The sequence below is a fragment of the Corvus cornix genome, chromosome 7 (genome assembly GCF_000738735.6).
Source record: "Corvus cornix cornix isolate S_Up_H32 chromosome 7, ASM73873v5, whole genome shotgun sequence".
Classification (NCBI taxonomy): domain Eukaryota; kingdom Metazoa; phylum Chordata; class Aves; order Passeriformes; family Corvidae; genus Corvus; species Corvus cornix.
In genome coordinates, this window is record NC_046337.1 from 21068490 (window position 1) to 21089374 (window position 20885).

A 20885-nucleotide genomic window follows, 5' to 3' on the forward strand; every position below is an offset into this window, starting at 1 on the left:
TACCTGCATGTATTTCAGTCTGGAATGCAAGCAAAAATAACATAGGGAGGGCTTTCAGGTGAGCCATTTGTCCACCTCTTCCAGATCACAAACCTGATGGAACAAATGGCATAAACCTAGTGCCACCATGTTGTTACAGCTAACATTGCTCAAACTAGCTAGATTAACACTACCATACACTAGTGCTACATCTTCTACAGCAGTGTGTACAACCTTCCCAGTACATCCCAGGCATGACTTCCACATGTTTTCTGGCCAATTTTTAAGCTAGAAATGGGAGGAGGCCGTAGCAACCAAAGAAGCAGCCGTGCTTCAAAGAAACCTCCGTATTAAGCCTGAGATGAACTCTGGGCCAGTCTTGAAGGAGAATTGAAAAATACAGAGCAGGTGTCCACCTACAAATTATCTGAGTCTAGAGTTTCACATATAGTTTAAGCTGGCATAAACCACCACTACTGCTAAAAAAGCACTTCCAGGCTCCATCCCCTCTCAGCTGCTTTTATCAGCCCTTGCTCCTTTCCTGCCTTTGTGCTGGCACGAGTCTTTGTGCAATTGCCTGATGACATGCATTCTGCTCTGAGTGAAAACTGATTCATTTTCTCTGCAGCAGCTTCTCCCGCATGGCCCAGTTCCCTGTGTAGCCGTGCAAACACCATGCTGCCAGAAGGTGAGGTGGGCAGTGCAGCAGCAGGAACAGGGCTCAACAGGCAGGGCAGGGCTGTGCCTTACGCTTTTGGCAGGCAGGATGATTTAAACCATCTGGACATATGGATGACACTGTATTTTCCATGTTGAAACATGGTGAGACATCATTACACAACCTGTGATGAGATGTAAAGAGACAATTCATATGAATCCTTTCAACTCTAAAATCGAGTTAAAAGTTGCTAAAGCTGCCTTTATCCTTTGCCAATTGTTGTGGCTTTACAATAACTTTCGTTAGCTTTTAAATAGCTAACAAAAAAAAAAAAAGCTTTTCTGCCTGTCCCATATCAATTGAAGAAGCCTGAAATTAGGATTAAGCTCTCCATATGTAACTTTTGAGTTTCTCTGAGTTTGCTACCTCAGGAAGTAGGGAAAACATACCACCATGTGTTGACTCGGTGTTCTATATGGTAGTATGACCATTTAAGAAACTGCCATTATGCTGCTTTCTGATCTTTTCTAGCTATTTTTGATTTAATTTTCATGACAACGGAAAAACAGCTTGAAAATATCCAGTCTCACTAACCAGAGGGCAGAAAGAGTACAAGCCCCAAAATGCACACATAAAACCTTGTTGTAATAGTTTCAGCTTCACAACAGTGTAGCACTGGGGTTGGACAGTCCTTGGGCAGACTTCTTTGCTTTCTCTCACTTGTCCTCTACTAGAGCAGGTGCAATTACGTGATTTAAACAAGTGGCACATTAACACATTGCCTGGTGCAGACTCTGCACTCCTACTCTTGAAGTAGGAAATATTAACCACCCCCTCATTTCTCATGTGCTACTGGAATCGTTTATTTAGGCCCTGCAACCAGGGCTTAAAGTCACATATGGTAAATCCCAGCTCTGCAGAGAAACAGCCATGGAAAAAATGCCCAGACAAAGCACACTAGGCAAGAGACCTCTGAATACATGTGCTAAAGGAAAATGCCTGTGAAACAGCTGATCTAACATTCAAACAGATTTTTAAATCATTTGACTAATTGGCAACTGCCTCTGACAGGAAGGATAAACACTTTAGTTACAGCATTTAAGAGACTAAGTATGTGGCACCTCTCCTCCTCCAGAGCACAGAGCATAGTTTCATGTGACTTGTATTTGATATTTGTGTGTTCCTTTAAAATGTGGCACTTTTGACTGGAGATGTCTCCAGGCTCACCAGCGTATCAGTTCATAAGAAAGCACAAGCGCTCTCAGGTCAGACAAAGAAGGGCCTGAAACTGCAGTACCCAGGGGAAGCCAAAGCATGCTGACTGCCTTCACTGCTTGTCCTGGCAATACTGAACCTGTCAGGTGGGCAAAAGGGGGTCACCAGTGCCTGCTTTTTGACTTTCGTCTTCACATACTTTCTGCACTGAGTGCTTAAGATCTTGCTGAACTTTACTCCTATTATTACAGTTCAGTGAAATGTTGTATTTTGAGCACAGAAATGTATACTTCTGCTCCACTGTTTTAACTGGTTTTTATTTTCCCTCATGCCAAACTAATACAACCTGGGGGAAAGCCTTCAATATCCATTAAATAATTACATTTGATTAATCAGTAAAGTGTTCTTCCATGATTCACCTTGATACCATACACCTTTGAGATGTACAATTAATGTATATGATTCAGTGGGATGCTGCACACCTCTTTGTGAACCATTGTGCTACACAACTGGTTTTATATGGCAGATCACATGCATGTATCAACAGTCAAATATGAGAGATATAGAGGAGCTGCAGTTCTCCAAAGAATATAAAATCACAGTGTACAGTGAGCAGTAGATGACCTGGGGAGTGCAGAGTAAAGCAGCGCTAGGCATTGAATCTTGCATGATAACTTGTATTGTACAGAAAACGTGCTGTCACAGCCATATGATGTGCTTACCTCAATAGAAAAATTGTTTGCCTCCCGAGTCTTTTGAGTCACTTCCTTTAAGTGTGACACCAGTAAGCTGTCTTATTGAAACATTAATAAGCTGATTCTGTTTGCAAAAAAGTTTTCTGCAACAGCAGAGTACCTCAATACCATTAAAATGTTTGGATAAGAAGCAGTCTGTGTGGCTTCAGAGGGTGGAGGTGGGTTGTCTCTCTGTTTTATTTCTGACCTGGGCAGCCAGGGAATATGTACGAAGGGTGGCAGGGGTTACAATTGCCAGTCAAGTCCTCCTCTTCTTCCATATTCCTGAAAGGGGGACTGGCTGTAGGGGCAAACCTGCTCCCTTCCTACTCCTTGGCACCTCCAAACCCTCACCCACAGAAGCTTGGAAATCCCAGATGACACCCAGGACTTAAACATGCCGCATCTTGGGAAAATACCATCCCAGCCCTCATGGCACAAGAACAACAAAGCAGGTTTTTTTTGTTACCTTCATCTGGTCATTTTGGTAAAATATTTAGCCATACTGCCTGTCACTGAAGCAGGAACCCTGGAAGGAAGAAGCTTGTGCTTCCAAAGCTGTGGCCATGGCACCACAGCCCCGTGCCTAGACTCCCTCCACCTGCAGTGGCTGGGCTGCCCTTGTCCAGTGGAAACACCTGAGAGAACAGGCCCTGCTCAGTCCAGAGGCTCTTCCCAAGTTTGGCACAGCTGACCAACAAGCAGTCAGCCACTCAGCCAGAGGCCGTCCTCCTTGGTCAGTCCAAGCCAGGAGGGCCAAGTGTGTGTCCTGGGGGCCATCAGGCACAGCATCACCAGCCAGGCTCTGCACTGGTGCGGCCTCACCTCGAGTACCGTGTGCAGTTTTGGGCACCACAATTATGAGAAAGATATAAAGCTCCTAGAGAGTGTCCAAAGGAGGCCAACAAAGATGGTGAAGGGCCTTGAGCAGAAGCCATATGAGGAGCAGCTGAGGTCACTTGGTCTGTTCAGCCTCGAGGAGATCGAGGGGAGACCTCACTGCAGTTACAACTTCCTCATGTGGGGAAGCAGAGGGTCAGGCACTGATCTCATCTCTGTGGTGACCAGTGACAGGACCCGAGGGAATAGCCTGAAGTTGTGTCAGGGAAGGTTTAGGTTGGATATTATTACGAGGTTCTTCACGCAGTGTGGGGTTGGGGACTGGAACAGGCTCTCCAGGGAAGTGGTCACAGCACCAAGCGTGACAGAGTCCAACGAGTGTTTGGACACCACTCTCAGGTACATGGTGCGATTCTTGGGGATGTCCTGTACAAGGCCAGGGGTTGGACTTCATGGTTTTTGTGGGTCCCTTCCAACTTAGCATAGTCTGTGATTCTGCGATTCTGTGATTCTGAGAAGCTGATGCTCCATCCCGCTCGCCTCACGCCAGCCCCAGCACAGCGCTCAAGGTGTGGGTGCAAGGTGCGCAGCCCGTGAGGGGCTACGCGCCCGGTACCCCCCCGCCCGTGTCCCAGGGTGGGGGGAGCCGCTGTCGCCTCCGCCCGCCGCACCCGCAGCCCGAGGGGCCGCTCCGCGCCGGCACCGCCCGCCCTGCCCCGGCACCGCGCCCCCTACAGGTAGGGCACCGCGCCGCCCGCACCCCCGAGCCGGCGGCGGCCGCGCCTTTCCGCGGGGCCCGGCGCGGAGCGCGGGTGGCGCCGCTGCGAGGCGGTGCGGGGGCGGCGGCGGCTTCGGCTCCCGGCACCAACCGGAAGCGCGGGGGACAGAGCGGGAGACGCGGTCGCGCCGGTTGTAGCCTCCCTCGGCGGCTCCGGGATCGGCGCCGCTCGGGTCCCGCCAGCCCGGAGTCCCTCGGGAAAGGTGAGGACGGCGAGGCGCCCCCGTGGAGGCAGCGGTGGGGGCGGCGGCGCGGTGGGTGCGCGTTTCGCTGGGCGGAGGGAGGCGGCGGGCAGCCGGCGGGGCCGGGCCGGGCCGGGCCGTGGGTGCGCTCTCCGGGTTTGACGTTCCCCGTGCTGAAGCAACTTCAGAAGCCCCGCGAAGGGAGGCGGCCGGCCGGGCGCACGGCCTGACCTTGCGTCGCCTTGGTGCCGCCGCGCCGGCCAAACGCCCCCGTGGTCAGCGGCGCCCACGCGTGGCCGCGCAGTGGGACGGGGGTCGGGAAAGGAGCCGTGCCCCGCCGGGAGGACAGGGCAGGGCAGGGCAGGGCAGAGCGGTGTCCGCCGAGCGACACCCGGGCGGGACGGCCCGGCGCGGGAAAGGTGCTGCCGCTGGCTGCCGCCCGTGAGGGTGGGCAGCGGGACCTGGGCCGCCGGACATGGGCAGCTGGACATGGGCAGCTGGCGGCCGGCTGGGGGCTGCTGCCCTCGGCCACCCCTGCGCTCCTTAGACTGTGTATCAAATGCAGCGCACCTGCTGCATTTTGCTGTTGTTTTGGGCATGAAATAGGTCGGGTTGGGATTTGAAGTGTGACTTTCATTCCCTCCGGCTTTTTCGTTTTGTTTTTTTTAAGTAAGCTGCCGTTCTTTGTTTTTGCTGTGTTTGCTTAAGTTAGCTCGTTTCCAGCAGTATGATCTTTTATTAAGCACGCGTGTGTGAGCCATCTATTACCCCTGTATCCAGCATGCTCTGCTGGGAGTTTCAGCGACAGAGCCATCGGGAAAGCCATGGATCATTACTTTTTCTAAGTTCCAGAAACAGAAATAATTTGAAAGCACTGGATTAACTGGGTCACTGCCTGAAAACATCATAGCTTTCCACAGGAGGCATGCGGTTAGATGTTTTCAGGACTTTGTCCTGAAATTGTAAGTCCTCAGAAGCCTACTTATTTTATCTATCCATAATGTGCTTTGCATACCGGTGGCATTGTGTGAATAATGGTAGCCCTGGAGAGCCTGGCTCACTGTGAGGGGAAGACAGAAACACGGACAAAACTGAGGCCCAGGTCCTGCAGTCTGGCCCGTGCCAGGACAGAGCTGTGCTATGGGCCTGAGTGCCGGCTAAGCTGCCTTGTCGTTCATGCATGCTATTGTGTGTGTGTGTGTACCTGCTGGCAGGCATCACTTACAAGGTATAATGTCAGTGAAGTGAGCAATTTAGGGGTCTTCTGAGATAGTATGTTTTCTATTTAAAGTGAAGCCTTTAAAGCGTTCAGTCTCCACCACTGACACAGCTTGGCTTAAAAATTATTCTTTTCCTGCAGTACTCAGACTGTTGAGGCAGAGTTGAGCCCTTTTTCTGTAGCGATGGTTATGTAAATTAAAATAAAGTTAGAAATGTCATTAATAAAAGTTATGCAGAATTCTTAGGTTCTGACAAAGGACAGGCTCAAATGTTGTTGCGTCTGTAACTAAGGTAGGCAGAGCCATGCCTCCAGTCTCACCATCTGCAGGACTGCTTCTCAGTCTGATTAAGAAAGTTTAGGAGTTGTAGGGGTTATTTGCTTTATTTTAACTCATTGGGAGATTAGAAGATTAGGATATATTTAATTTGGATTTGTGCTTGGAGTTTGTTTGCATCTTATCCAGTTTGTTTGCATCTTATCCATGAGCAGTTCATGATGTGATTAAGGGTTTTTTTATTTATAAAAACTTCTTTCTGCAGTATCTTTTGTAGCTCAGTGTCACTGCAACTCCTTTTCTGTTTTCTGTTTGGACAAGACAGTGGCTAACCATGTTTTGGTGTTTGAGGGTGGGTTTTTTATTGGACATTTTAATTTGTTTTTCTAATATATATATTTTTTAGCTCTGTATAAATATGCTGCTGAAAAAATCCAGGTTGGTATGCTCAAGGACTGTAGGCCATGTTGGACACAAAGGATGATTTGGGTCTAAAAATGGATGGTCAAAGATCCTGAAAGCAAATGGGCTGTTTTGCCAAATAAGGAAACTTGGCACATTCAGCTGTGTATTTTAAGATAGCACAAGTGTGGTGTGCTACTACTTTATTGGCAATATGTTGGCAGTGTGCCTTCCTGAAAGAAGCACTGAATCCTACTTTGTGGAACCACACAGTAAAGTGAGGGGCAGGGAGTTGCATGGTTGTTCCCTGTAATAAATTACAAAGGGTGTTCCTGAAGTAATTGAATACTTGAGCAGCGTCAGGTGCACGTGCAAGATGAGAGAGGCAATTTTTGGTTTCACAGCCACGCACTAAACAAATTATGAGTTGCAGTTACTGTGCAGTTTTTAAATTCTTTACTCCCTCCTGTCTCTAAGTCCCTCAAGTGGAAGCTCTCCATGCTCTGGGAGCAGTAGCTGAATGACAAATAGGAGGGACTTCTGTTTTGTACGTGGAATAAAGCAGAGTATTGGGCATGGAAGCACTTTGCCTTAGGTTGCAGCCTGTTTGCAGGGAGCTGTGAGGTATAAGTGAATGTGTCAGGTTCTTCCAGTGTCGCTGTGCTAAGATGCAGGGCAGCCTGCAGCAGGGTTGGTCTGCAGCCTGCGTGCCTGGGGGTTCCCTCACCTTGGGGGGTCGAGGGGGAGCAGCAAACATGGGACCTTAGCAGGGTCAGGACCCTCACGTGGTTTAATCCCCTAAAGTGCTGTAATCACAAAAAGCCAGTGATGGCAGATGGTTTCCTACACCTACATCATTAGTGTACTGAACTGAGCTTGTGGTGACATAGTGTGGTGGCTTTGCCTGCTACGAAGTGACTCTGCATAGTAGAATCCTGACATGTTAAGTACTGATGTTAAATAATAATTTCAAATGTTAAACACTGCCAAATGCAACTCAGATCTGTTACTTTTTGGTATGAAATGAACAGCTTCTAACAACATGCTCAAATATAAGTTACTATGAGGAACAAAAGAGCCAGGAGAAGATGTAGATGTTGCTGCAAGATTACAAGCTCATGTTAACTATTAGACATAAAACAGAAAAAGGAGCAAATTCATTTTCCCCCAGGAAGATCCCATAGGAATAACTGAAATAACCAGCAATTTAATTATTTCCTGAAATACCTGTCATTCACTGTTTCTAAATTGTCATGTTTTCATTTAATCGAGAACAAGCAACAAAGTCAGTCAGTGCAGTGTTTCCCTGCTACACAGTGATGGTACTTACACACCTGAAACTGTGTGAGTGGGCAAGGAGGGTGTAGGTGCCAAACCCTCTTTAGCTGTCTGCAGAGGAGTTGCCATAATGCCCCAGGCCTGGAGGCCCTCTTGCAGGGGGCTGCTCTCCTGACTGCAGAAGTGTAAGATGCAAAAAAGTGCTGCACATTGTTGGAATGCTGTGCTTGTTTCAGATACAAGTGGAAGACTATGGAGTTTAATGAAATATCTGATCTATTTTTTTTTTTCTCTTAACCAGTGGTATAAACTCAGGTTGCTAAGTATCTTTAAGACAGGATGACAAGTTAATAACTGTGTGTGGATTTGTCACTTGCAATTGTTAATCTAAACAGTTGTTTTCTCAAACATAACACAGAGATTGATCTGAGGATTAATTGAGGATTAACTGCCTTGAATCCAAAACATGGAGTAATGTTTAAACAGGTCTGTTGTTTCATCTCGGAGAAAACTAATGTAGGTTTTTAATTACAGATCTCTCAATAAAGAATGTCTCTTGTAAACCTCCTCTACTTTCTCTGGAAAAAAGCATCTGGAAGAACCTGATGCAAACCAATGAATCATTCTTTAAATAACATTAACTTATTGTATGCTGGTGCCCTATAGCATCTCTACAACTACCTGAAAGGAGGTTGTGGCCGGGCAGGGATCAGCCTCTTCTCCCTGACAGCCAGCGACAGGACAAGAGGACATGGTCTTAAGCTTGGGAAGTTTAGGCTGGACATTAGGAAGAATTTATTCACAGAAAGGGTGATTAGACATTGGAATGGGCTGCCCAGGAGGTGTTTAAGGAAAGACTGGATGTGGCACTCAGTGCCGTGGTCTAGTTGACATGGTAGTGTTCAGTCACAGGTTGGACTCAGTATCTCAAAGGTCTTGCCACCTGATTCATTGTGTGATCCTGTGATCTGCAGCTGGTTGATTATGTAGGTAAATTTGAAACTGGGAGGGTGTTTAAAGAATGAATGGTAGCTTCTGCAAATGCTTGTGTGCCAGACACTGCATTGCGAGTGCATGAAAATTTAGGTAAAATTTGAAGCAGTAAGGAGGACCCATCAGAAAAGTACTCATTTGTATTTGTCAAGTGTCTGGTGTGCATGTTACTCTGTGCTAGTGTAATTTTCAGAAATCAAATAATTTACTAATTTGAACAGTTGATTTGGTGGTTCTGGGTGAACAGTAATGTTCAATAATTTGACAGCTCTTCAGAACTACTGAATTCAGATAGTGAAGGCCAGAAATATTTCTTTCCTGGGATGTGTTTTTCTTTTCACTTGGTTTCTTCTGTGCAATGATCTGTTATCAGCTATTCCTGCTTTCCTGTTAAATTTATGGTCTAGTCGGTGCATATGCTTTTGCCTGTGAGTAACATCACTCTTCCAACTAGTTCTATTATCAGTAAGGAAATTGTTCACTTAAGTGTGATTACCCATGTGCATAAATATGTGAAGGGCTTCAGCCTTGAATTGTGAGGTCTTTGGGTTGGGAAGGCAGCCTGTTGTATTTGTCTGTAAAGTGTCACATATGCTTGAGACACCATGTACACAGCATGAACTTGGAGTAACTGCTGGAGTAAATAAGGCAAATGAACTTTTGTTTCTGAAGATCTGCTAATTAAGCAGCACTGGCAAAGAGCAAAACATTAAACCATTCAATACTCTCTTGGTTTGTAGGATTGACCAATTTCCTTTCCTTTGAGCTTTTTCTAAAGAAAATGTGTGCAGGCCATGCAAAGGATGACTCTGGGATGGCAGGAAATTAACGACAGCAACAAGGTTAAAACAAGAACAGAAGGTCAGCAGGACAGTTCAGGCACTTGTCTTAGGGAAGGGGCTGCAGAGCGCTAGAAGAAGGGACTTTATTTCACATCCCACTGGTAATCCCTGCTCTGACTTGCAGCTCTGGGGAGAGAGCATTCATGTTCCCGAGAGCTCTGCAGGCTGGCTGTTAATGAAAGGCTTGAAGTCTGCTCCTTCCTAAAGAGCCTCCTGTAAACATAGTAAAGTTGTCGTGCTCTGGTCAGCATTTGTCTTTATGGGTGGTCAAGAGAAATAAAATGAAGCAGGCAGTTTCAGAGAAGGCTGTATGTTATGTATAGAAAAGTGTTGCTATCTTCACCTCTCATTTGGAGAATAGCTGCAACCAAATATTCCTGCCAGAAATATGCCAGAAATTCCTGGTCAAATGATATCTCAAAGTTTTGATCAGATTAGCTGCACAATCAGGAGACCCAGGGGGCAAATAATGCCTTTGTTACAGAAGGGACTAGCATAAAGGGATTCTGGCAGTCAGCAGTACAAGGAGTTGCACAGGTGTGTTTTCCAGCTCTGGGCAACACATAATGTGTGTTTCATCTCAAAAAGACCTGTGGAACCTGAGGTTCCCAGAAGGCATTGTATGTTTTGTTAGTGTAATTTACCAGTGAAATTGGACGTGTAGTTTTCACCATCAGCCCAAAATCTCTGGTTCTTTTCTGGCTTGTTTTATTAAAACCCATCTATCATTTTATGCTGATAAATTTACTCATTAATTGCAAGTATAGTAACTTTTGCTGGTAATTAAAACTACTTTGACTAGACTGGTACATCTGAACTGAACCCATGGCAGACTTGCAGATGGCTCTGGAGGATGCTGTGTCTTGCAGTCCCATTAAAGACCTTAGCTTTCTGATCTTACATCATTAAAAAAAGAAACCTAAAATTAGTCATTGTTCATGCATTTAGGTGATAATGTTTCTTGAAATTCGCTACAGCCACAAGCTTTATCACCATGAAATCTCAGGGAAGGACATTCTGTTCCCCTGTCAGCAGACTTGGGATCGTCTCTTGAAACTGCCAACACCAGTCTTGGCACAGGCTGCAGAATTTCACATATTGTAACCCAGATGAATTACCCTGTACTTGTGCTTTGTTACAACGTGCAAACAGAACTGAGTCACTCAGGAAGGGAGATTTACCATGGCCAGGTTTTTCCACATCCTTGCACGAAGTGCTCCAGCCTCGCCCGGAGCACTGTTAGGGCGCGTGGTGTGTGCCAAGGTGCCACTGCTTGCCGGCCACGGCTGCTGCCCGGGCGGGTGGCGTGTGCCTCGTGTGGGCCATGGCAGTGTGAGGACGGCGTGCCTGGCGTGCCTGAGCGAGCGGGCAGGCAGCCCGGAGCCGAGAGCACGCTTCCTCCCTGTCCACAGGGACGGAGCGACGTGCCTGCCTTTTGCAGAGCTGCTTCCAGGGTGTTCGGGAAACGTCGGGATTACTCTGAGGAATACTGTTAGTTGTTTCTGTCCAATAGCTCCTCCTCATAGCTTGTGCAAATTATCCAAACTTTTGCACAGCCTGTTGGAATGCAAGTTCCCAGGCACTTTTCCTCTTGTGGCCTGTGGATTTTACTGTAGTGTGCTTTTAATTCTGATTTTTGGGTGACTGAGCATGGGTAAGAAAGTCCATAAATCCTTGGAGCATGTGCATTAATAAAAGCTTTTCTCTTTACAGGTTTTGCTGTGGTATATTTTGTCATTATGAGATGTCGTCTACCAGTGCTTCATTTGTGCAAATTAAATTTGATGACTTGCAGTTTTTTGAGAACTGCGGTGGAGGGAGTTTTGGGAGTGTCTACCGAGCCCGATGGATTTCTCAGGACAAGGAAGTGGCAGTAAAGAAGCTGCTCAAAATAGAAAAAGAGGTAAAAGTTTACTTTTCATTCACTTTGTCTGCTGTGGTAACAAGAACAAAACTTCTTTTCTAGTGTTTTCCATCCTCTAGGTAATGCAGGCAAACTACCTTGGGATTTTTGTTGGTTTAATTACAAAACTCCATAAGTGATGATGTTACAGTAAAGACTTAATGAGTGGTCCAAGCTGAGGGGGCTGATTTAAAGCATTATTGTTCTACTGTTCACTGTTCTCTCCCACTTTTCTTGTTTTGCAACTCTCCTCTGCCTGGCCCTGAGGAGGAAGAGAGCTGGCTGCACCTGTGGAGCTACTAATTTCCCTTTGATACCACCAGCATGTTGCTAAATAGGAAGTTCACTGTCATTACTTGGTACCATTTTCTCCTCTTGATGTCTGCTCTGTGGTTCACATCTGTATGTTCACTAGAGGCTTAGAGTTGTCTCTTCCCTGCCTGCTGAAGATTTTGATCTAGGGCTCCACTAGCTCCTAGTTAGTCACAGCCACATAGTCATAGCTTGGTCTTGCAATGAGGTAGTTTTAACCCTAACTGTTCTACCAGTCACCTTCCTTTGGGGCATCTTGTGACCTGGAAAGGCAGACAGATCCTTGGCAATCCTGAGGGAAAAGGCAGAATTAGCTTAGTGCACTTTACCAGCTAAGGTTGGTTTGTTGTTCGTTTTTTTTTTTTAGAGCTTTTTAAATTTCCTAGAAGTCCTTTAGACCCCTCAGCTTTGTACAGTTTCAGCAGAGACATGGTGTATGTGGTCCTCACAGCGCTCCAGTCTGCCTGCTGGTCAGCACCACAGATGGAGCAGTGAACACGCACCAGTGTAGTGATGGACAGCACAGTCACTGGACTGCTGTTCCATCAGAACTATATCTAACTTGTCTACAATATCCTCAGACTATTTTAGGAGGACGGTTACAAGCTGGAGGACAGAGGAGCAGCGCTAGGCATAGTAGACTTAGTAAATAAGCAGACACCAAAGTTCATCTACCGCTGCAGCAGCCGAGCTGCCATGATTGTGTCATGCTTAGTGATGTGATAAGCATGTTTTATCATGATTAAGCATGTTGCTGTCTAAAATAATGTAAAAGGATCTCAAGGTTTTTCTAGGACAGTGGAAGATTTATACATTCTGTCCAATGTCAGTTTGTGCTGTTCTCTTTATTTCTACTATTTGTTAGTATCAAGATACATGAGAAGTAAAATTTGTGCTATGCAGTATCAGTAATGCTCTCCTTAAAAATCATCTGGCTGGCAGATCTCAGTCAGGGTCAGTGAAATACCTTTATTGAACATGTGTGTTTCTGAAGAAGTTACACCTGTATCTGTGCTAGACCTGTTGATATGTACTTAAAGCATTTTTTGAAAGTAAATTTAAAAACAATATTAATACATCTTGTGATGACATAAAACTTAATGGAATGGGAAAGGATGGAGAAATGACAATCCTTTGTATTACTTGACACGGTTGGACCATTCAACAGAAATCCATTTTTTTAAGACAGCACAACACAAAGTTCAGTTTGGAGTATCAAGGTACACAGGTTGTACAGTAGGAAAAGGAAACCATATGCCAGAAAGTTCATTATAATTGAAGGGTTTATTTAGGGATTAATGAAGGCTTGCAACTCAGTAAGAGCTCATATAATGGTGCTGTTAGGCAAATTAGGTTAATTGTTTTGCATATGCAAATCAGGGTAAAATAATTTGTAAGAACCAGGCGTGCTTTGTCTTGGTAAGTAGCACTGGGAAAATTGTTGTTAGGCATATGTGGTTTTGCTGTGTTTAAAAGAGCGTAAATGAATTGGAAGGGGAGCCCAAGGGAATCTGCAAAACACAGAATGGAAAGTTAGTGAGGGTGGGGGTGTCAAGAGGGGGTGATGAATAGCATCGGTCAGGATGAGTTGACAGAAGTGGAGCAAGTGCCTTCCATCACAAATTTGTTTATTTTTCTTCAGACTAGTTATGATTTGCAGCTTAAACTAAACAAGACAGGTTATGGGAGCAGCTTGGTATGGGCACTTTCTCTTGAAAGTTTTCTGGGAAGGCAGCAGAGAGGCAAGAGGTGATGCCTTAAATAAGTCTAACAAGCTTTGGCAGAACTTTTCTGTCAACAGCCTTAAAAAATTAAAAAGTAAGAGCTTATATAGAAAAATTGCATTTTCATATGGAAAAAACAATGGGCTGGTTTAATCTCTTGCAAAAAGTTATTGCAAGAAGTAGTGCTTGGAATTTGTAGCCATAAAAATTAGAATGGAAAAAAAAGCACAGATTATCAGGAGTGAGGATGAGTAACACTTGGCACACGCTACAAATGGAAGGAGTGAACATGAAGGATTCTTTTCATCTCTTGGTCTTCTTACTGAGATATCTTTTTAGACAATTGTTTTTGTCAAGTTGTTGAGCTCAACACAGGAGCATGTTGCTGAAGTAGAGTGGCCTGTGCTGTACCAGAGGCCAACCTTGGTGGCCAAAAGGTCTTCTGACCCTAACGGCTGTCACATGTTTACACATGTAGCATCTTCATCTGTAGTGGTGACAATAATGAATGTCTGTGTCTGAACTGCGCTGAAAGTCATGGTGAGTTAATGACTCTTCTGATATCAATACAAAAATAACTTGCTGTAACTCTTGTGTATCTGTGTTTAGTAGATACTTGGATGCATTTAGTCCAGAAAACAAATTATTCTGTGCATTTGGACAATGCTGTCAGGTACTCTTGGGGATGGTCCTGTGCAGGCCTGAGAGCTGGATTCAGTCATCCTTGTGGGTCCCTTCCAGCTCGGTATATTCTGTGATTCTACTCTTTCTAGTTTATTTGGAAGGAAGTGTCCTTTTATCTCCATGACTGCTTGTCTTGTATTTCTGTTAACTGCTGCCAATAATCCATAACAACTGATTAGAGGGAAAACATAGGAGAGTTGTGAAAAACTTGCTCAGAGGCATTTCATGCTAGCCAAGTGCAAGGGCACAAGCCAAGTCAATAGAGCTGTGGTATCATTCTGCAAATATGTTGTATTTGTGTGTCATTTTATTAAACAAGCAAATCACAACCATCAAAGATCTTGAAGGTTTTGTATTAGCCAGGGGGCTAACAAGTTCTAACATGTGAAACAAAGCAATTTTTGTTCCAGCATAGCATACTAGAATATGTGCTTAGAAAAACTTGCAAATACTTGGAAGAGTGTTACTCAGACAGATTGCTTTGAAAGTCTTTGAAAACTGAGAAATACCTCTGCAAGGCATTAACTTTTTAGAGCAGACAGTACAACACAGCTTTATGGGAAGAGATGTGTGTTTATGTGAAAAAATACACATAAATAGGTCTGCTCGGAAAAATACATATATGCTGCAATGCCTTGATTAGAGTATCAGATGTGAAACTGGGCAAGACTTGTGCTGATTAAGTAAAACATAGGAATGTGGCCCGACTGATTAAATAGCAAAACAAAAACAAGCGAACAGCAGCAAAAGCAAAGCAAAACAAGAAGCAAAACAAAAATTTGGTTGCCATTTTACTATCTAGTACAAGCACTATAGTAGTTTTAGATTTAAAGTAGGAAACAGGAGTTCCTAGTGAATTGTTTTATGGAAAATCAAACTGTCAGCATGATGTTTATGATGCATGTGGCAGAGTCGGAATGCCTCCTGTAGCAGGATCTGTCCTTGTTCCCTAAGTGATAATTGTGTCCACTCATTGAAGAAAATTGCACATCTACTACTCTGGAAGTTATTTAGTATTTTTTGAGAGATTTATATGAATTATTGGATAAACCCGTAATTTGGCTCCCACTGAAATGAATGGGAGAGACTGGGGCCAGGGGCCTTATTCTGAAAATTGCTAGCAGTTCTTTTGACTCCATTATCTTGAGCAGATAACTGCTGGAGTGAAGTGTTACAAATGTTGTTTTATGCCTTGCCATGTTAGCTTTTCACTGAAGAGCACTCACCTCCTTTGATTGCCCATCTCTGAAGTTCACCTGTTATTTGTCATTGCTTTTGAGGGCTGTGCTTTTGGTGGCAGTTTGTTGGCAACTGGAATGTGGAGCGTGGTTTTTCACCAGGAGGTTTATTACTGGTGGAATTTCACCTGAAATTTGAATTTGATTTTAATATCACAGGTCTTTGAAAGTACTCCATGGTCCATAAGCTGTCTCCATGCTATTGATGGGCAGCAGTATTGCTTCAGCCATTGCAACCAGCGTACTTGGGCACAAGATCACTTGATTTCGTTCAGTACATATGTTCCCAGACTCCTTCAAAATGCTGGCAGCGGTCTGTGCAAACTGCAGGAGAGATGGAAAAAAACCCCAGTAAAATGTAATTGTGATCTTATTGGAAATGCTTAAATATTTCTGGTGAACTAACAGAACTAACTTGTGGATAGAAACAGTTAAATCGAGCAGAATTAACTATGCATGCTTTGTTCAGTCATGTCTCTAACGCATTTGAGTTTTATGAGACTCAAAAATAAAAACATGTTTTCTCTAGTTTTGATGCTGTATTGCCTGGAGTCTGACTACCATGGAAGTTAATTTTATATTGTCAAGGTTTCTTGTATGTAATATGTGTGTTGTATGCTTTAGGGGATATTTTAATGCTTCATAAAATTTTTCATATGGCATATAATGCAGCTTGTTCACTTTTTTGATTTTTATGATCCACTTCTGGAAAGGACCGTCCAGAAGACATAGATTGTGCTTGTACCTTCTGAAGGGGATGAGTTAAGTATAATCATATGCATGTCACTGGAGTTACCTCATTCATGTTTGTAGTGCTAAAAGAGAGCATGTGATAATTTTAATGTGGGTCATGAGAATAAGGACTGGCAATGATTTTCCAGAGTAACAAGAGAAAAACAACAGATTAAAATAAAGCAAAACAAAACAAACTGGAATTGATACTTTAGTCCTGACAGGACTAAAAATAGTAGATGTTCTTTTTCTTTGTAGTTTGTAGCTGCTATGCTTGCGCTGGTGCCAGCCTTGAATGACTTTCTACACTGGGTCCTGGCTGTAATGAAGGGCAATTTTGATGCTCTATTATTATTTTACTAGCTCTTTCTAGGAGCTCCTACTCCCTTACCTCTTTCAGGTCTGAGTCAGCAAGTATTCAGAGGGATGAACAGTGAGAGAGGGCTTAGAGTGTGTGCTGTATGAAGTTATGCAGGGTGTAGTAGTCAAACATATGAACTTTCCAGGGATTATCTGCACCAATATTGAAAAATTACGAAGTTCATAGTAAGTGATCTCATGGGAATGCTTCCAGCTTCATATTAATTCAAAGAAATACAGAATCATACAATCAACTAGATTGGATGAGGCCTTTAAGATCATCAAGTCCAACCTATGACCTAACACCAGCTTGGCAACTAGACCATGGCATCGAGTGCCACATTCAGTCTTTCCTTAAATACCTCCAGGGATGGTAAAAGGAGATAAAGGACATAAAGGACATAAAACTATATTTATTATACCAGAGGAGTGTTTTAAAATGTCTTAGTTTCTGTTTTATAGAGTGGTTATTTTTCAAAGTTTTCTGTTTGGTTTTTGTAATATCTTTTGGTAAAGGAATTGGCTTAGAGCACATCTCTTGGTGCTGACTAGGGTATTCCCAAAAGGTATCAAGAGGATACTTAGAACCCTTTATAGACTGGAAGTTGTCAAAATTGCTTCAGATGCTCCAGCTGTTATGTATTATGTGTCTTGCAGAATAAATAATTTTGGATAGGACAGACTTCTGCAATGAATCTGACTGATTCTGTATTTGCCCTATTCTTGGCTTTCATTCAAGGGGTAATTTTCTGGAGGACTTTATTTTGTAAATGAATGTCATATTTCCAGGAGTCAAGTAAATGAGATTTTCTTAGTGGATGCTTTGGATGAGACTGTGTTGTGTCATGGCATATGTGTTGCAACCAAAATATTATCAAAACCCCTTATTTGGGAGACACCAGTATAATGATGTAGCATTGACAGAATACAATTATTCTTGCGAAGAACATGCTTTAGTTTCATTTTGTCTGTTTTAAGAAACTTCTTTCCTGTGTCTCTCCCTCCTAAACCAATCTTGGAAACATAGCAATCCAGACATAGAAAAGTATTTGTTTGTATTTTGCTACATTTTATTGTAGTGGATTTTTTTACTTGTGTATTAAAATGTATTTATACCAAGTTTTTCATTAGAAGCCTAACATCTGTGAGAGTTGCCTCATATAAATAATGAATATTTGTAGTACAAGTTGTGTGGCTTACTGATTTTTTTGACCAACTTAATTTGAGATTCGTACTTACACCAGCTTGTATATGCATGTTTTTTTAAATCAAGCCAACTTTGGGGTTAATTTGATACAGACATCAGCTTCAGTGAAACTGGCGTGTCAGAGCCCACACTGGCAGTCTGTTGCTTCAAAAGTTTTTTGAATCAGTTGAGACATAGTAACTGTCAGTGGTCTAAACCACTAGATTTTGTACTAAAATTATAAAGGGTTACGTACACATGTCCTTTTGACTGATGGCCAGTGTTGAACAGTTGCTACATAAGCAGATTTGATAAACAGGAAAATTAATAAGCTAAGATGCACCAGATATGTCTGTTCCTTTCTTTCACTTGTCCTTCGAATTGCCTTAAACTTTGTAAGTGAGAAGTGAAATTACCTTGCTTGTGCTGCTTATTAGGAATATAGGTACAGCTTCCTTAGCTTGGTTGAGTCACAGGAACTTACTGTGTGCCTGATCCCTGGGTTAGGAATATCTTTGTGAGGTTTGGACCCTTTTATCTCAGTTATCTTTAATTTCAGTGGTTTGTTTTCTTTTTATTCAGAAGGTGCAGCATCTGCAGGTGAACGAGTTTTTGTGCTGGTTTCCTATAAATTATGAATAACTGTTGTTTAGAATAGGGACAAAATCTGTCTCTGTTTAGAAAACACTCTTTCTTATCATTTTTGCTATCCACAACATGCAGTCTGTTAGGATATTGTTAAATGTTCTTTACTTTCATAATTAGTTTAACTCCACTGTATATTGTCTTAAAAATTATTCTGTCATTCTGCTGTAAGTTTTTGTTTGACAGTGGGCTGCTCATGTTTCCAGTAGATAGTTAGCTGCAATTAAGGGCATTTTTCCTAGGGTAGGGTTTTTTTTGTTTGTTTCTTTATTTTGGGGTTTTTTTGTGGATTTTTTTTGGCCTGTTTTTTTCTTTTAATTTTATTTTTAATTTTTCTCTAGATACGTTTCTTCTATTTCAGTCTTCTTTTTGCATGGAATCAGTTGTTATTTATAATTTGGAGGAGAGGTTGTGTTGCTTATTTCATTATGCCAGCAACCCTTGACATCAAATGGCAGCTCTTTTGTTTCCCCTCCCACGACATTTTCTGACCCTGAGCTTCTGTTGAAGTGATCAACTGCACAATGGTATTTTTGGATGTTTAAGCGGTCCTGAAGCTTTGCTGTAGAAATCTGATGGCTACAGAAGAAATCCTTTTTTCTCAAAGTGCTGTTTTAGGCTGTTGCAGGCTCAGGCAATTGAGGATTGGTTCAAGTTACACTTATGTAGACATTTATTTAACTATATGGTTTTCTTAAAACAAGGTTACAAAACAAGTAGAAAATCACAATGACAGGTGAGTGGTAACTTGAGAGATGGTAAGTGATTGCATGTTTGAGTCTTACATGTTTTGAGGGACAGCTGACGATTTAAGTGTCTGTGACCAACATGAAAATTTGTTGGCATTGCAATTCCTGGGGATACTAATTAAATAACGTGCACTCACTGCAGCATACAGAGTGACAAAGTGTTTCTGATGGTTCCAGAGTAGCTTTTGAAGTGTGTGGAAGTATTGTTTGAATCTGACAGTTTCTGGGTTGCTGCATGCCTGTGTGATGGTTCAGATGCAGTCAGAGACCTGTGCTGGAGTTGATGTGTTCTGAGTCTGGGACCATTAATGTCCTGAAGGTTGTTTTCCACAGGAGTATTCAAAGCTGAGCATGGGGGCCACAATCTTTGGTTGGGTCACCAAACTACCTGCCACACACATGGTAGCAATAGAATTCTAAACAATGTGTTTGGTGCTTTTAAGAGGGCAGTAAAATGCTCTGTAGAACTAGATAGGCCCTAGTTTACTTCCTTTTTTGTTTTTAGTCCTTAATTTTAAACTGGCTGCATGCGAGTTTTGTAAGGTTCTGGGGCACAAGATTTCACTGAAAACAAAGTTGAAGAAAAAAAAAATATTGTAACTTGAATGAAAGCATCAAAATCAGTCTTTTTAATTGCAGTAACACAACTAAGACTGTAGAAGTTATTTCGTATTTACCTACTGCTACTTACTAAGGTGCTGATAGGGAAAGTTTCCTTTTTAAGAGGACAATATAAACAGTCACAGGGAAACATTCAGATGTGTTTATGTTAGCTGGAGGCTGCAGAGGAGCCCAGAGAACAGCTTCAACATTAACTCTTCCTCTTATACTCAGTTAATTGTGTTAACACACCAGAGACTTGAGGCCAGTAAAGGCAAACATAGAGCTACTCTTCTGATCCAGCTGCCTCCAAACTACCCTATTTCTCCTTTTAAATGTTTCATCTGTTACAGTTCAGCTACTGGGGAAGAATCCTTTTTGCAAATATGTGTTTGTTTATTAGACTAATGTTTAGGGAATCTGCATTATGCATAATTTCTATTTAAGAAAGTTAGCTCCACAGGGAAACTGGGTGTCTTGCACGCAGGAGGGGCCCCCTATGGCTGCACCTCCTTGGCAAAATAGGGCCTGGCCCTTGGATGTAATTGAAGGGGAACAGTGGAACACCTTCCCACTTCTCTTCCGCCTCTGGTTGCTTATTTATTTTACTGCAAAACTTCTGAAAATTGAGGTTCCTTGTGGCTAAATGGTGGAGGTAAGGGAGAAAAAAATGGTCATGATATACACAACTGACCAAATAGCTGTGGGTTTTGTGTATTGGGCACCTGATTTTCCAATAGCCACATCAAAAGTAAGCATGGTTTGTAAAATCCCTTGAGCTGTTGTAGGAGAAGTGATGAAGCTCTTGACACCAGAATATGAGATGCAGTTGCTTGTACCAAGTTGCTCTTGGAAGATGGGAAAACCAAAAGACAGGCATGCAGGCTGGACGGGTGGCAGCCTTTGAGTGAAAGCTGAGGCACTCTGCAAATTATTATCTGGCAGGGGCAGCATAGGAGAGATGAGTAGGTCGTTCTGGAATCTTGTTAAAATCAACTAGTTGCTGCACCCTCAAGCGAATGAGTGACATTTTCCAAGAGGTTATCTTTTTCTCTTACTGGGAAGAGTTGTAGAGCTGAGAAAGTGTAGTGCATGCCTATTCGAGGTTAGAGTGGGGGAAAAGCACAGAAATCACTTCTTGTCTAATCTTGTAACAACTTTAATTTTAATTATGTTAGATGCATTTGAGGCAAACCTTTCAGAAATGAAGGCTTATAAGCAGTGATTGGTGTGTTTCCGTTTTTGAGAACTGTGCACCTCTAGTCTCCTACACCAAGGAAAAGGCTTTTTGTCTTGTGGTGTCTCTCTATGCTGAGGGTGCTGTGTGTGATGTAAGTATGTAGCAACACATGGCT

At 43.1% G+C, this 20885-nt stretch overlaps 1 protein-coding gene across 2 annotated transcripts in view; it reads left to right on the forward strand.

Annotated features, from left to right (window-relative positions):
* Window positions 1-4252: 4252 nt before the first annotated feature.
* The window catches only part of MAP3K20 (mitogen-activated protein kinase kinase kinase 20), a 92079-nt gene continuing 75446 nt past the window's right edge, over window positions 4253-20885 (forward strand). Inside the window, exons 1-2 of one of the 2 annotated variants that reach the window (XM_039555590.1) lie at window positions 4253-4407; window positions 11111-11300. In XM_039555590.1, the coding sequence (XP_039411524.1) occupies window positions 11142-11300 (159 nt within the window). In that variant the 5' untranslated portion in view covers window positions 4253-4407; window positions 11111-11141. The remainder of the gene's footprint in view (window positions 4408-11110; window positions 11301-20885) is intronic. The other variant, XM_039555591.1, reaches the window with a different exon arrangement.